Consider the following 16,763-nt stretch of genomic DNA (forward strand, 5'->3'; position numbering starts at 1 on the left):
CTTGCTCTGTTGCCCAGGCTGGGGTACAGTGGCACCATCTTGGCTCACTGCAACCTCCACTTCCGGGGTTCAAGCAATTCTCCTGCCTCAGTTCCTGAGCAATTGGGACTACAGATGTGTGCCACCATGCCTGGCTAATTTTTTTTTATTTTGAGTAGAGACGGGGTTTCACCCTTTTGGCCAGGCTGGTCTCGAACTCCTGACCTCAGGTGATCCACCCACCTCAGCTCCCCATATTGCTGGGATTAAAGGCGTGAGCCACCATGCCTGGCCTTGCCACAATAAGTTTTAATGGTCCTGCCAATATTAAAATGAAATCTTTAATGAACAACAAGTCATAAACCTTCTGTGTGAACTACTTAGAAGGAGCAGACTACAGATGATGATGCTATTCTAATATTATGTGTGGAATTTTTGTCAGTGGTGAAGGACTTCACAGACCTCCAGTGGTGCTAAAGTTCTTACACATCGCTTTTTATAGAAGCTTGAAAACCACTTAACCTAGGTAGCATCTTCTGCTCTAAATGGTGGCTGCGCAATGGAGAAAATGCTGATAAACTTTTTAATAGCTAATTTATCAGCAATAATAATTGTTTGTGACTCTGTTCTTTCTAATGCTATCTATTGTATGCATATATATGTGTTTATAGTATATATTATATATGTTATATATGCATACATGTGTATGTATGTGTATCTACATATATAGATAGATAGTGTATGTGTGTACATATATATAGATACAGATATAAACACAGGCAAATTCTTACAACTATACACGATCTAGTTTTAAATACACTAAAAGCTTATGTCACATTGGGAAGGAGGGAACCATAATGACAAGGTAACATATTTTCCAGCATTAGAATTATTGAAGTATGAACTGGACATCTGTCAGAGATATTTGGAATGGGAGAGGATAGCAGTAGTAGCAATGTAGATTCACCCATTAGGTGGGAGTTTGGAGTAGAACTCTGAGATATTTTTATTTAATTATTAATATTAGTAAAAGTAATTCTGTCCCCCTAAAATGCTCTTTAAATTAGTTTGCTAGGGCTGGCATAACAAAAGGTATTATTGTCTTGGTGGCTTAAACAACAAACATTTATTATCTCACAGTTCTGGAGGCTAGAAGTTCAAATTCAGTATGTCCGCAGAGTTGATTTCTCCTGATGGCTTCTTTCTGTGTCTCTAGACATCTTCTCCTGATGGTTTCTAGATGGCTTCTTTCTGTGTCTTCGATGTTTTTTCCACTATGTCTGTCTGTGTTGTAATCTCTTCTTCTTAAAAGGGCACCAGTCGTACTGGATTAGCGCCCACCATAATGACAACATTTTAACTTAATTTTCTATTTATTAAAATAAATGACACTTTATTCATAATTTGTTTTACTTTACAATTAGTAGGGACTTTATAAATGCTTATTTCATGTTTGACATTCAAGAACACCATTGGCTATATCAGCTTATGTTTGAAGTGAAGGACACTTTTTTGCCAGCCCCAAACATACTAAAGTGTTTTGAGTTTTAATAATAAGATAGGTAAGCTTACAAATGGAGTTCATAACTTTTGCTATTTTTCTCTATCACTTGTGAGCTTTCAATTTTATTGTAGAAAAAATTTCACAACGAAATATTTATGAAAAGAACAATTCAAAAACTAAGGCAAGAAAAAAACTGAGATTAAATGGGTCAAAAATATGCAATTTCAATTATAATAGACCTGATATATTCCAATCATCTGTCATAAAATGAAAGGTTACTATTGGCACACAGCGACAAAATTACCAGAATTTGGGTGATATGAGGTAAGTCTGACCAAATTTAATATTTTCATTTTCACTTTATAGTTTTGTCTGAGTTTCCAGGGTATAGTTATTTTCATCTGTTTTTCTGTGTTATATTTTAAGAAGTTTTTACTTTAGGATATTGACAGTTTTATGCAATTCCTTCACATCTTAACAAATATCTCAAGATGATATTAGCCTTAAATAATATGGTTGTACAGAATACTTTTAAATTTAAATTGTAAACTAAATTGTCTCCTAATAATTTGAAGGTCTTTGCTTTCTTCTTTTGATGGCTCTTCTCTCACACCCATCTGTACTATGGCTGTATTTTCTGATTTTGTAATGTGCTGAGAATTGTATTTCATCTTAATAGAGAAAATAAGTAGATACAGACTGTGACTATATATTTGAAATGAAGTGTTAACATTTCTGAATACTCTGCACTCGACTTTTTCCCCTCTAGTCCGCTACACTGCTACTTCAAATAATAAGAAGCCCTCACCATTTCTCACTTTGTATATTTCAATAGTGCTGTCAGTGGTTTCACTCAATCTTGTTCCTGTACTTAGGTGTTGCCCAGGCTATTTTTTAAAATATATAAAGCTGATCATGTTGCTCTTTGTTTAATGATCGATATCAATTCCCATTAACTTTAGGATCAAATACTAATGTTTTTAAGTTTTTAAGTTTAGAAGGTGTTTAAGGTATTACCAATGACCTATGCCTCCAGCTCAGTCTTCCTTAACTTCTTGTGTCTTGTCTAGGCCCCAATCACATTGAATTATTTCCATTTCTCAATATATATATAACATTTTCTCATATCTCAATGCCTTTTAGCACACTCTTTCCTATGCTTGGCTAGCATCTTTTCTTTTCCCCCATGCCTCACTTCACTTTTCTTCAGTCTCTCATTCATTTACTAAAGATTATTGAGTGCCTCTTTTGTGCCTGGCACTCTACTAAGTAACAGGAGTGAAAAGACTGCAGCAGTCCTACTGTTTTGATCCTGCCAGTTACTTTACTTGGCTGGCTTCTATGATTACACTTCCTAAATGGTACAATCTCCTACTACACTTTAAGTTACTGCAAGGCAAATGTTTTATGTTTTAACTTCACAAGTTCAGCACCTACTACAGTGTCTGGATATGGAATAGTTCAATTAATGCTACTAAGGAATGAATATATATGCCTGCTTTTGCTCAATGTGTGCTATTTACAGTCATGATGCAATGACTTGTATCTTATCTGCTTCTTTTTTTTCATTTCTTCTTTCAATTCTGGATTAATATAATTTCATCAAAAAACTCTGTATAGGCACTAAAAGGAAATATTTACTGGTTCAGTAAATATGTACTGGTTCATTTTGATATTTACAATACCAAAATGTCATTGTTACTTATGTATTTATCAACCAGGAAAACAGACCAGTAAAAGATATAACGAAGTTTCTTTTGTGTATTTGTTTTTGTAACAAGTAATCAACATATGTGATTTTGGAGACCGGTTAGGTAAGTCCAAAATATGTAGAGCTGACTATCAGGCAGAGCAGGAGGGAACTTTTGACAAGGATGGGATTTCTATCTTCAGGAAGCCTCAACTCTGCTTTAAGCCTTTTTTAACTGATTGACTCAGACCCATCCAGATTACCTAGGATAATATCACTTAAAGCTAACAGACTATGGACTTTACATGTAGAGAAGATATTTTCACAGCAACACTTGGGTTAGTATTTGAATAATTGGGGCTTGTAGCCTAGCCAAGTTGACATATAAAACAAACAAACAAACAAACAAATCAGCCAGGTATGATGGCATATACCTGTAGTCCCAGCTACTCAGGAGGCTGAGGCAGGCGGATCGCTTGAGCCCAGGACTTTGAGGGGTAGTGCATCATGATTGCACCTGTGAATAGCCACCAGACTCCAGCTTGGGTGAATAATAAAACACCATCTCATAAAGTAAAACAGTTATAAATAATATTTGCTAATATTTTAAAAGAATATCATTTTCCTGATATTATACTAAGCACTTTACATGCATTAATTCATTTAATCATCACCACAACCCAAGTGCAAGATTATTATTCATAGTTTACTAATGGGAAAACAAATGCAAAACACTCATTCTCCAGTGGAACAGTAGAAAAACCATTGTTATAAGTCATTTTGAAGGACAGAGTTTAGAACCCAAAGTATTTGTATGATGAGTCAAAGTTGTGATATGTTCTGATATGGATTATTTTTTAAGAAGTTTTTACTTTAGGATATTGATAATTTTGATGCAATTCTTTCACATCTTAAAAAATTCTCAAGATGATATTAGCTTTAAATAATAAAGTTGTACAAAATACAGTCTTAAATAATATGGTTGTAAAAGCAGGCTGCTTGATGTTTTCACAGTTTTTCTTAGAATAAAGAATTCAGATGTAGGGATATTATTGAGTATAAACAATTGAAAAAGATAAACTATTACATTTACACTATTACTTCAGAGCAGTTGATGTATTTAAATGAGAATCAGCATGAAGTATGTTCAATAGCATGAGGACTAGCGAGAAATAGATCAAATTCGGGTTTTTCTGTACTCAAACTGTGTGACCTTGAAAAGTGCAATGACAGTAGTAATAATATGCCATAGAACTTTTCTGAAGGGTAAAAACAATACAGTAAGAGTAAATGCACAGTTAGTGCAGAATTGTGTCTATCTTGTCATTTAAATGTTTGTTAAATAATGTATTCTTTTGCTAGGTTAAGCTTTATCAGCGGGTTGTTACGTGATAGATACATGGATCCTGGATATTTGGAACAGAAAATGGAAAAGTGAACACTCTACCAAGTCAAAAGCAAATTCTTTTTTTTAAGGATGCAATTTGCCAGTTAATAGTAAACTATTTTGGTGAATTGGAGTGGTGATCTAAAATGTAATAAATATGTATAAATAAAATATAATACAAGAATATCAAAAACACATTACTTATAACTACTCTAGGCACCTTCAGTCACTTAAATGTTTTAATTTTGCATGAAAGACAAAAATGCCTCTCTGATGAATCCTTGTTAGTGTTGCAAAATTTATTAAAATATAAAATATATTGCTTTTTTATGCTTTAACAATGATTTTATAAATTAAAAAATAAAACGATTGAAATTCAGTAATTAAAAAATTATTTTGATGTAGTCAAACTGGAGAAGAGGAGTAATTTAAAATTTTAGTGTTTAAATTTTGCACCTCAGTTTATTATGAATCTGAAAGAAACATTTTAGGGAATACAGCAATAATAGAAAGTCATTTCCTGTAATAGCATAGTTTTTGTGGTGTAATAAAAGGTTACATGACAAGGTCAGACTACTTCATTTCAAAGCTAAAAATGATTTCTACTCTGCCCTGAGGTTTGCAGATTTCTGACTGAGTGGTCCCTGGAAGGCTTGTTCATTTTGGTGTTTATATATTTAATAACTATCTAGAAATAAATACGACTAGTGCTTAGAACCAAGTTTTAGGATAAGCAATTTTTGTGACTATCAAGTATTTTTTCTTCTTTTAAAGTCCCTATTTGTATAATTAAACATCGGTTTCTCAGGCCTGAATCATCCTTTTCTTATTAACTGATGGTTGCTGATAAATGACTTCTACTAGGTACAGTTCCAGTAGTTGTTTAGTGACCCTGATCTTGGCCAAAAGGCCTCATCTGTCTAGAAACAAATGGGGACTTTTATTTTCCAGGTACCCTTGCTCTGACACTCTCTAGTGACAGAAGCCTAAGATGGAATATTCTGCACTTCATGCAATACATTAACAACAAAAATTCTTTTCACAGAAGAGCAAATTTAGCATATAGGTTTTTATGTTGTTGCCTCAAACTGTTATTTATATCTATGGTTGGAAATAATTGGGAAAAATGTATTATTGATTTTTCAATCCATGGATGTTGCAAATCTATTTGAATATGGAATGGCTTGACACTGTCTCATGTTTTTTATATTACATTATAATTGTCTGCTGTTCCATAATTAACCTTTATAAAATTTATATGTGAATAAAATTTTTTATGCATTATTAACTTTTTAAGTGCAATTAAATAATGGAGTAATTAAAACTTGAGTGTTTCTGTTTGTTGTACTCAGTTTTCATATTTGATTCAAATATCACATCAGCACTATCCATTTTGTTTTTGAGACGGGGTCTCGCCCTGTGGCCAGGCTAGAGTGCAGTGGTGTGATCTCGGCTCATTGCAACCTCCAACTCCCTGGATCAAGTGATTCTCCTGCCTCAGCCTCCCAAGTAGCCGGGATTACAGGCACGTGCCACCACGTCCAGCTAATTTTTGTATTTTTATTAGAGACAGGCTTTCACCATGTTGACCAGAATGGTCTCAATCTCTTGACCTTGTGATCTGCCCACCTCTGCCTCCCAAAGTGCTGGGATTACAAGTGTGAACCACCGCCTCTGCCTCCCAAAGTGCTGGGATTACAGGTGTGAACCACCACGCCCAGCCAGCACTTTCCATGTTCTTTTTTTTTTTTTTTTTTTGAAATGCAGTCTCGCTCTGTCGCCCATACTGCAGTGCAGTGGCCTGATCTCGGCTCACTGCAACCTCAGCCTCCCCAGTTCAAGCAATTCTCCTGCCTCAGCCTCCTGAGTAGCTGGGACTACAGACGCATGCCACCATGCCTGGCTAATTTTTTGTATTTTTAGTAGAGACAGGGTTTCACTATCAGTTTTTATTTCTTTTCTCTACTTTCATTTTCATTGGCAAATTTTTTCCTTACATGGTCTATTTTTTATAAAATGTCACATAAATTAATCACGGGGAGACAAGGAAGCAATGCAAGTACACATTATTATTTATGTGCTCGAACTGAATAAGTAATGCCTAGTTATCAATAATTGACAGAATTTGAGAGAAGTGATGTGTGTGTGTCACTGATCATGATGTACCTCTTTTACATAGTGATTTGTGTACTGAAGTGCTAGTAAAGAAGTTTGTACTTTATACAATTACTCACAGTTGATATACCATGTGAACTTCAATTTGAACCCTGTTTTTGGGGAGTGACTGATGTTATTTAACTAAACCATGTAAGTGAAGTTTTTGCATATTAGAACCATGTAAAAAGAGGACTGAATATACAGTATATATATTCAATTTCATTCATTATCAGGAATATATAAATTGAAGTAACAATGCCATACTGCACTACACACTTAAAAGAATGGCTTTGGTAGGCAGCATTCTAAGATGACACGTGACTCCAGCCCTTAATTTTTATTTACTGGGAAGATGATAGGGCATCACTGCTGTGATTATCAGTTGGCAAAAAGGATTTTGCAGATGTAATTAAGGTTACTAATAAGTTGACTTTCAGTTAATCAAAAAGGAGATAATCTGGGTAGGCCTCACATGAGCCCTTTAAAGGCAGAAAGAATGTTTTTTCCCTAGTTGGTAGCAGAAGAAGAAATCAGAGTTATTTAAAGCATGAGAGGGCTTCCATGTGAAGGATGTTCCCCACTGCTGAGATGGATGGGCCATAGGCCATGAACCTGTGAGTAGCCCTAGAAGCTCAGAGTGGTCCCTAGTCACAACAGCTAGCAAGGTAAAAGGAGACTTGAATCCTGCTGCTGGAAGGAAGTAAATTCTGTTAACCTGAGTAAGTCTGGAAGTGGATTATTCACACAGAGACATTAGATAAGAGCCCAGACTCATTGATACCTTGATTTTGGCCTTGTAAGACCCTAATCAGGGAACCCAGTTGAGCCCATCTGGACTTCTGATCTCTAGAACTGTGAAATGATTAATGGATATTGTTTTAAGCTCCTAAGTTTGTGTTTTTTTTTATGCTGCAATAGAAAATTAATAATAATATTAAAACTTTAATAAGAAAAAAGTGACAAAACCAAGTGTTGGTGTGGATGTGAAACAACTGAAACTCTTTCTCTATTGTTGGTAATGCAAATTAGTACAGACAGTTCTGAGTTGTATTTGGCAGTGACTACTAAAGCAGAACATAAAACATGACTATATCCTAGAAACGATTACAGCTTATTGATATTTTTCCAATATAAATATGTTTGTGCACTGTTTAAAAAAGTACAACAATGTTCATAGACAATTGAAATAGCCCCAAACTGAAAATAGCTTGTGTTCATTATTAACGAAATGTATGAATAAATCGTGGTATATTCACCAGTGGAAAGCCACACAGTTATGAGAATGAACCAGCTACTACTAGACATAGATGAATCTTATAATCACACATTGAATGAAATAAAAAACACGTAAAAGAATATGCGTGGGCCGGGTGCAGTGGCTCATGTCTGTAATCCCGGCACTTTGGAGGTGGAGGTGGGCGGATCATGAGGTCAAGAGATCAAGACCATCCTGGCCAACATGGTGAAACCCCATCTCTACTAAAAAATACAAAAATTAGCTTGGCATGGTAGCGCGCCTGTAGTCCTAGCTACTTGGGAGGCTGAGGCAGGAGAATCACTTGCCCAGGAGGCAGAGGTTGTGTTGAGCTGAGATCATGCCACTGCACTCCAGCCTGGGTGACAGAGCGAGACTCCTTCTAAAAAAAAAAAAAAAGGGCCTAGCCGGTGGCTCATGCCTGTAATCCCAGCACTTTGGGAGGCTGAGGCGGGCGGATCTTGAGGTCAGGAGTTCAAGACCAGCCTGGCCAACCTGGCGAAATCCCATCTCTACTAAAAATACAAAAATTAGCTGACATGGTGGCGGGCGCCTGTAATCCTAGCTACTCGGGAGGCTGAGGCAGGAGAATCCCTTGGACTTGGGAGGCAGAGGTTGCGGTGAGCCAAGATCGTGCCACTGCACTCCACTCTGGGAGACAGAGTGAGACTCTGTCTCAAAAAACAAAACAAAACAAAACAAAAAAGAAAAGAATATGCTCACCAAAGAATATGATCCCATTTGTGTAAAGGTCAGAAATAGGCAAAACTTATTTATGGTTCTATAAATGATGATAATGGTTAAGTTCAGAGGTTCCAGTAGTGTTTGGGAAGGGGTACCACAGGAGGATTTAGGGTGCTGCTGATGCACTGTTTATTGATCTTGATGCTGACTGAGCAGGTGTGGTCATGTTGCAAAGATTCATTTAACTGTTTATGTATAACTTAAGCACTTTTCATTCTTTGATGAAAAGCTTTTTTAGAGAAGGACTATAAACTGTTGGCAATACCTTTTCCACCCTGGGATTTAAAAAAGAAAAATTGCCCAAGATCATATAGCTAGTGAGTGAAAAGACTTAGAGCAGAAAATATTTAAGGATAATTTAATAATTAATGTTTTATTAGAATTAGATCTTTTATTAGACTAAATATAGAAAGGGGAAAAAGGAGAAGTGAGACTAGCTCATAAATAATTTTGACATTTACAATTCCTCGGTTTTTTTGAACAGTTTGCCGGGAGGACTCATATCACTCTGTCGTCTCATGTGCTGCAGTAGTTCTTACTCCTATGGAACCAACGATAGAAATGAAGAAAAGAGAAGAACCAGAATTTCCTGAGCCTTCCAAACAGTGAGTTGTTCATTTAATTTTTCAGGGCCTTGTAAAATCAATTAGATAACTGATAAGAAAATGTGATTTATAATAAATGTGTTAATATTAGTATAAAGAAAGAAGAAATAAATTTTGTGGGTTAAAAAATCATCTATTCTATATTATCTTAATGAATAACTTCTGTGTCTCCTAACTTCATGTCTTTGAACCATGTGTCATTCAAGTTTCATTTTGTTACCTTATCTTAAGGACATGGGCAAGTAGGCTGATGTACTTTATTTCCCTACTCTGTGATTGTGGGTACACTGTTCTTGGATTGCTTACTATATAAGCTGTAGGCTTTAATGATATAAAATGAAATCAGTTTTTAATATAAAATTTTTAAAGTTGGTTTGCATTTTTATAAGGAACGTAAGTTATTATTTTAAAATATTTTTACTAAATTAGAACAAATTTGAACTTTATACTATTTTAGTGTTTTCATATTTTTTCCATTTAAACAGTTCAAGCTTTAATTTAAATTAAAATTTGCTCTTCTATTATATAAATGATAAACTTGTACTCTTATAATGACTAAAGAGGCTTAAGTTCATGATGATAAATGTAAGGTTATGTAGATATCAAATATTAAATAAATGGGGTTTATTTCTGCTTATATATTAAATACATGAAAAGGAAAAAACCTGCTGAGTATTTTTCAGTGAGAAATAGTATCATGCCTTCTTTAAGGTTTCGGGTTAGTGATTAGGTGATATAAGGGGCTGCCAAGGATTTTGGGCTGACCACCGTAGGAGTAAGGCGGAAGATATATCTTGATGTACCTACCATTTTTCTCCATTGGATTACACTGTGTTATAGTTATTTGCTTCTTGTATGTCTTTTTACTAGATAATAAGCTCTTAAGGCATAATTGTGCTTGATACTGTTTGTGAATAGGGCAATCAATGTATATATTTGATTGCATGAAGATATTCAGTATTAATATTCTCATTATAGAGGGAAGAAACACTGACCAATTTAGAAAATAATGATTTTCATTCAGTTTTAATACAATCTAAAAGTCAGATAATTTAACTGCTCTTCATATAGTCTTAATTTTTAAGTTCCAAAAGCCATTTTTGTCTAATAGATAATTGCATCATGTTTGCCAATTGAATTATATTAGAAAGCTCAAATGTGTTTTCCTGCAAACACACACACACACACACACACACACACACACACACACACACACACTTCCTTATCTTTTATTTAGGGTGATATCACCACTCTCTTTGTTAGTATTATGTGAAATGATATTGAGAAAGGACATGAAATCTAATAATCCATAAAGTTCTAGTTATGTTGACCATTCCATAGCTTCAGCTATCAACATTATGGGTGACTTATGGTTATATATTCTTTTCATGAAGGCTCTTCTGAATGCAAATGTAATATTTAAAGTTGTTCATCAGACTTGTCTAACTAGGCATCCTACCGAAGTGTCATGCAGGTTGAATGTCCCTTATTCAAAATGCTTGGGAGCAGAAGTGTTTCAGATTTCAGATTTTTTCAGATTTTGCAATATTTGTATTATATTAGTTGAGCATCCTAAATCCAAAAATATGAAATTTGAAATGGAACATGAGCATTTTCTTTGATTGTCAAGTTAACACTCAAAACGTTTCAGATTTTAGAACATTGGGATTTTCAGGTTTGGGATCTTCAGTCTGTTGTAAATATGTCTGAAAACAAATTAATAATCTCCTCTAAGTACTCCGTAAATTCTCAAGTTGTTCCATATTTAAGTAAAGCTACCATCATTTTTCTTTTTTTAAAATCTTGGTATGTTTTCTTCCTCACATCTCATATTCAATCAGTTATCAATTACTTGATTAATGTCTCCATTATATTTTCTTATTTCAGCAGACCTGGAAGGTATATATATCCCATATTTTAAATATTTCCTAAAATATATCTTCAGTTGTAATCTTAATGATGCCATCTATCAAATGGAAATTGTTTATGTCCTACATACCTCACACTGTTATTTTGAGAATTAAAAGATAGGTGTGAACATATGGCAAGAACAGAGTATAAATGCAAACACGGTGATTAACTCAAAACTCTTGTTTGCCAGTGACAGAAGCCAAACGCTAACTGGTTTCAGAAAAAAAGAATCAAGAGTGCTGGTGGTTATTGGCTCATGTAATTTATAAAGTACAAAGGTAGCAATTTCTTCAAGTACAGTTTTGGTTCTCAAATGATATCATCAAGGGTCATTCTCTCTATCTACATCTTTTTTGCTTGACTCTTCTGTCTGGGCTTTTCATTTTCTGGGAGGTTCCTGTAGTGGTGATATTGCTGCCTTCAGCAGCCACTGGGATTGATTTTCATTTTCTCCACAAATCCAGTGGAAGGAGATAATTTCTCATTCCTTTTAATCAAAGCAAAAAAAAAAAAAAAAACACCCAGATTTGAGCGTCATTGGATTGGCTTTGACTAGCTTGGCTTGTTTGACATGGCAATTCTGAAACAATCACTATATCCAAAAGTATTTGGTGGCGATTGACTAGATAATTTGTTGATGTTGCATGACAAGCCCTGGAACACAGAATGAAATTTAGAAGGGAAAGGTGATTCCACAATTGACATATTGGTGATATTGATAAAAGAAGGCAGAGATAGATGAGGTGTCAAAATAATGAATGTTCCATATAGGTAATAATATTATTATCACCATTAATTTTAAAAGTCAGAATTCTTTATTATATTTAAATCATAAACATTGAAATACTGAAATATAATGCATGTATCTTTATTTCTTATTTTAAATGATTTTTTACCTACTTAATTTTATTTTATGTTATTTGTTCTGGGTGTGCTATTGAGAGGCAGTATAACACAGTGGTTAGGAATCCAGGCATTGGGCAGATTCTTTCCCCCCAACCCCCACCAATTTTCTTAACCCCTGGGCACTGTGGCTTGCACCTATACTCCCAGATACTCACAAGGCTGAGGGGAAAGGATCATCTGAACCCAGGATTTTGAGGCTGCAGAGAGCTATGACCATGCCACTGCCTTACTCCAGCTTGGGTGACAAAGCAAGACTGTCTCTAAAAGAAATAATAAATAAATAAAGCTTCTTAACCTTAGTTTATTTGTTTCTTTTTAATATGGGAGATACTTTACCTCATAATGCAATGCCTAAAACATAATAGAGATGCAAGAACATATAAATTTTGTAATTTTTTTGCAACAAATATATTTGTTAAATAGCCACATCAACTGTTTATAAATGGTGTTACTAAAGCCCTTATGATATCAGTTTTGTGTATTTTGGATTTCCCATAAGAAAAAAAATACTAGATAGGGCTGGGCGTGGTGACTCACACCTGTAATCCCGCACTTTGGGAGGCCGAGGCGGGCGGATCACTTGAGGTCAGGAGTTTGAGACCAGCCTGGCTAACATGGTGAAACCCTGTCTCTACTAAAAATACAAAAAAATTAGCCAGGCATGGTGGCAGGCACCTGTAATTCCAGCTACTTGCAAGGCTGAGGCAGGAGAACCACTTGAACCTGGGAGGCAGAGGTTGCAGTGAGCTAAGATTGTGTCACTGCACTCCAGTCTGGGTGACAAGAGCAAAACGCCATCTCAAAAAAAAAAAAAATAGTTGACATAAAATAATCACCCGCCAATATAATACTAATGCTGAAAGTTGAGACACTGTCTTTGGATAACAAATATTTCTTTTTAATTTAGGATGGAATTACTTCTTTAAGTAAATTTTCCCCTTGAATTTTACAGTCTTCACATATAAATTCATAAATCATTGAGTCTTTGAAATATAGGATTCATAGAGTCATCTGATTCAGAACCCAGTAAATTCATTGCTAAGAATAACTGAAATAGTCATCTCAGAATATGTAAGATTGTACATAAGAAAGAATATGTAATATATAATTACATCACTTTAGAAGGTAAGAAACATTTTATGACTGAGATATTTGTATTATCTAACCAATGTTTAGTTATATTCTGATGATAAATATTTTACTTTTGACATTTTGTTATTAAATATTCTCATGTATTTATTAGTTTTTAGACATTTGATAAGGAGAAACAAGAATTAGGAATCCTACTAGGAATGAAGTATAAATTTTTCAGCATAGCAAGTGATAGGGAGAAACTAACTAAATCGTTAAGAAGGAAAGCTACATTGCTCATTACAGTGGCGGAGGACCAGAGCTTTCCACTTCCTTCAATATCTAAAATTCATCTTAATTCAGAAAACAAAGGTGGGGATTTTACTTCACTTCTGAGTTTAGTTTGGTATGTAACTCAGAATACCATGGAAAGGATAAACTTGCTAAAAAATAGAATAATCTATGTAATCCAAAAAGAGTGTACAATTTTCAAATATTTAATCATAAGCATAGAATGCTGGGGTCAAAGCTTTGAGAGTGACTGTTCACAATAGTCGAATCATGAAATCAACCTAAGTGCCCTCAACAGATGGTTGGATAAAGAAAATGTGGTATATATACACCATAAAAAAGAGTGAAATCATGTCTTTTCAGCAACGTGGATGGAGCTGGAGGTCATTATCCTAAGTGAAATAACTCAGAAAATCAAATACCACATATCCATACTTAATAATTGGGAGCTAAATAATGGGCACACATGGACATACAGAGGGGAATTATAAATTTATAAAAATCCTACTGTTAAAAGTATAACCAAATATCCAGCTACACTCAGCATGTTCCTCAAAACTCTACATTTCTCAAGTCAGTTCTATGTAAATGAGCATTTCATGAAATGTACATAGAACTCAAACTCTGAAGAGAATGAAAGAATAACCATGATTGGCTTTGGATTATATTTTGTATTAATACTTTTTTTAGAAATATGCTTGTTGAAATGCAAATATTCTGTACATACCATAACTCAATGTCTGAATGAAGGGATTTTTGTGACCATTGTAAAGTTAGAAATGCAGAGGTAAAAGAAAAATTATTCTATTACTTCTTTGTCCATTTCCACATTTTTATATTATTTTATATAAATAAATCTAACCTTAGGAATAGATTTGATTTATTGTTTACTCTTGCATAGATGAAGCATTACTTAAACATATTGTCATTCACTCCAAGTTTCAATACCTCTTTGTAATGCTTCAGTTTCTTGTCATGAAGTAGGTTCTGTAAGCTCCTTCTGAAAGGTAACAGACATTATCATTTAGTACAAAAGTCTTATTTTTAAAGAATTGCTAACACTAACCTATTTTATTCTTAGAGGGTACTTAACACACAGGCTTAAAGTTTTGTCAGCTCTTTTTGTTTATTTATCTGAATGAATAGTATATGTTAGATTTGGAACAGTTAAGTACTCTCTCTAAGGTCACCTCTTTAGACTCTCTAAAGTTGTTACACAAACTCTGTAGTTATACTGGAGACACGTCAAAGAATAATATTACTAGCTGATCTCCAATTTTCCTTAACAATCTTCAGGAGAACATATTTATTTATGCTTTTAGGCAGATATTTATTTGTTAATTTATCAAAAATAGGTAATTCTTCAGTGTCTGCTTTGTTTTTGGCACTCTGCATAGTGCTAGGGATTTTGTGTTGAAAAGCAGGTGAAATCCCTTCTGTACCAAAAATACAAAAATTAGCTGGGTGTGGTGGCGCACCCCTGTAGTTCCAGCTACTCGAGAGGCTGAGGCAGGAGAATCACTTGAACCCGGGAGGTGGAGGTTGCAGTGAGCCGAGATTGCGCCACTGCACTCCAGCCTGGTGACAGAGCAAGATTCTGTCTCAAAAAAAAAAAAAAAAATGCAAAAGTGTAGCTGTGGCTATAATGTAGACGTGTATCTCATTATAAGGGCTGTAGTAAGAAGTTGTAACATAGCCAAGGAGGTCAGGTAAAACGTCCCTGAGGAGGTGACTCTTGAGCTAACATCCACAGGATATTAGTTAACTAACTGAAAGAACAAAATAGCTTCTTAAAGTGTTCTGTGATGGATGGGAGTGTGGAGAAATTGAAGGAAGGCTCGTGGGAGGAAAAGGAAGCCAACTCATGTTAGCAGGGCCAAGTGACATGGTTAGATTTGCCTTTTGAAAACTTTCTCTTTGTTTGTTATAGAGAACGAATTAGGTGTGGTTGGGGTAATGGTGAAATGGAGCCGACTTGGGAGAGCCAATTTGATAGCAGTTCTCCCCAGCTCTAGATTCAGTGATTTCACAGTGAAAGTTTGAAATCAGCCATGGTGGGTGTATTTACATCATAGCATTGGGAAATTCTATAAATGAGGACTTTCCTCCTCCCCTGGAGAGCTAGTTAAATATTTATCAGCACATTAGTAAATGGAGGATAGACTGAGTGGCTACAGTGAGAACATTTAGGTGATTGCTGATAGTAGCTTGCACTAGGTTGCTGGCATTGGGGATGGAGAAATGTGAAAAGAGAACTGTGTCAATATGTATTTATGAACCTTGACAAGTTAAATATAGTTATTAAACTAATAACTTATAATACATTACTAAGTATTTGCAATAAGGATGAAAATGAGAAATTATCTTTATTACTAATTGTAATTATGTTAAATATATAATATTGTGAAAATCCTAACATGTCATCTTGAATTAGTAATAGTTTAATGAATGGAGAGTCATGATATTCTTTTAATTTATGTTGAATATTATATCAATTGAACTATAAGTGTAACATGCACACACACACACACATAAATGCACTTTGCATAAAATTCCTGTCTGAATCATTGTCATTGATTTTCACTGAAAATGTCCACAATATAAGTAAATTCCACTTAGGTTCTTATGTAAATTCTTATGATTCTTTACTAACAATTTTCCTTCATTTACCCTCCATCTCTTCGTGCCTTCAAATTCGTCCATTTAAAAAATTCAATACTGAGGCATGGCTAGGATAAATATCGGATAATACTATGATTAGGAAACAGCCTTCTTACTCATGCAGGCATTCAAAAGAAACGGCTAGTGTTTCATGATTTTGGTCAATTCAAGGGTGGAAACAGCATCTGAGGAGATCAGTGAGGAGGTAAGATTTCCATGGTGAAAGCTGTTGCCTAAATATAGGTCTCTTCCACAGCTTTTGGAGGAAGTTAGGGATGGGAGGAAAAACTTTCTAACCTCAAGTCTATAGTGGATTTTCGGAAGAATCATTCAGTGCTTCAAATGTGTTCTCTGCAGTTGGAAGCACAAGGGATAGATGTGGATTCATGCCTGAGAAACTTAAGCAGACTGCCCAGAAAACCTCGAGGGTGAAAAATCGCTGGCCAGCTGTGAAAGCAGCACCATCTAGGACTCTAGAGTTAGTCAGGGAGGCTGTAGTGTTTTTGTGAATTATCTGGAGGATGAGGATACCCCCATAAAGAGGGGCAAAGGACTCTCATGCACCCATGACTAGGGAACTACAGAATACTGGCCCAGAAGGA

General features: G+C 35.0%; 1 protein-coding gene across 9 annotated transcripts in view; it reads left to right on the forward strand.

The window, feature by feature from the left end:
* CCSER1 (coiled-coil serine rich protein 1) overlaps positions 1–16,763 on the forward strand; it is a 1,457,637-nt gene that overhangs the window by 330,556 nt on the left and 1,110,318 nt on the right. For all 9 annotated transcript variants that reach the window (XM_004039129.4, XM_055385647.1, XM_055385645.2 and 6 more), the window contains exon 5: positions 9,201–9,321. In XM_004039129.4, the coding sequence (XP_004039177.3) occupies positions 9,201–9,321 (121 nt within the window). The remainder of the gene's footprint in view (positions 1–9,200; positions 9,322–16,763) is intronic.

Source organism: Gorilla gorilla, chromosome 3, assembly GCF_029281585.2.
Source record: "Gorilla gorilla gorilla isolate KB3781 chromosome 3, NHGRI_mGorGor1-v2.1_pri, whole genome shotgun sequence".
Classification (NCBI taxonomy): domain Eukaryota; kingdom Metazoa; phylum Chordata; class Mammalia; order Primates; family Hominidae; genus Gorilla; species Gorilla gorilla.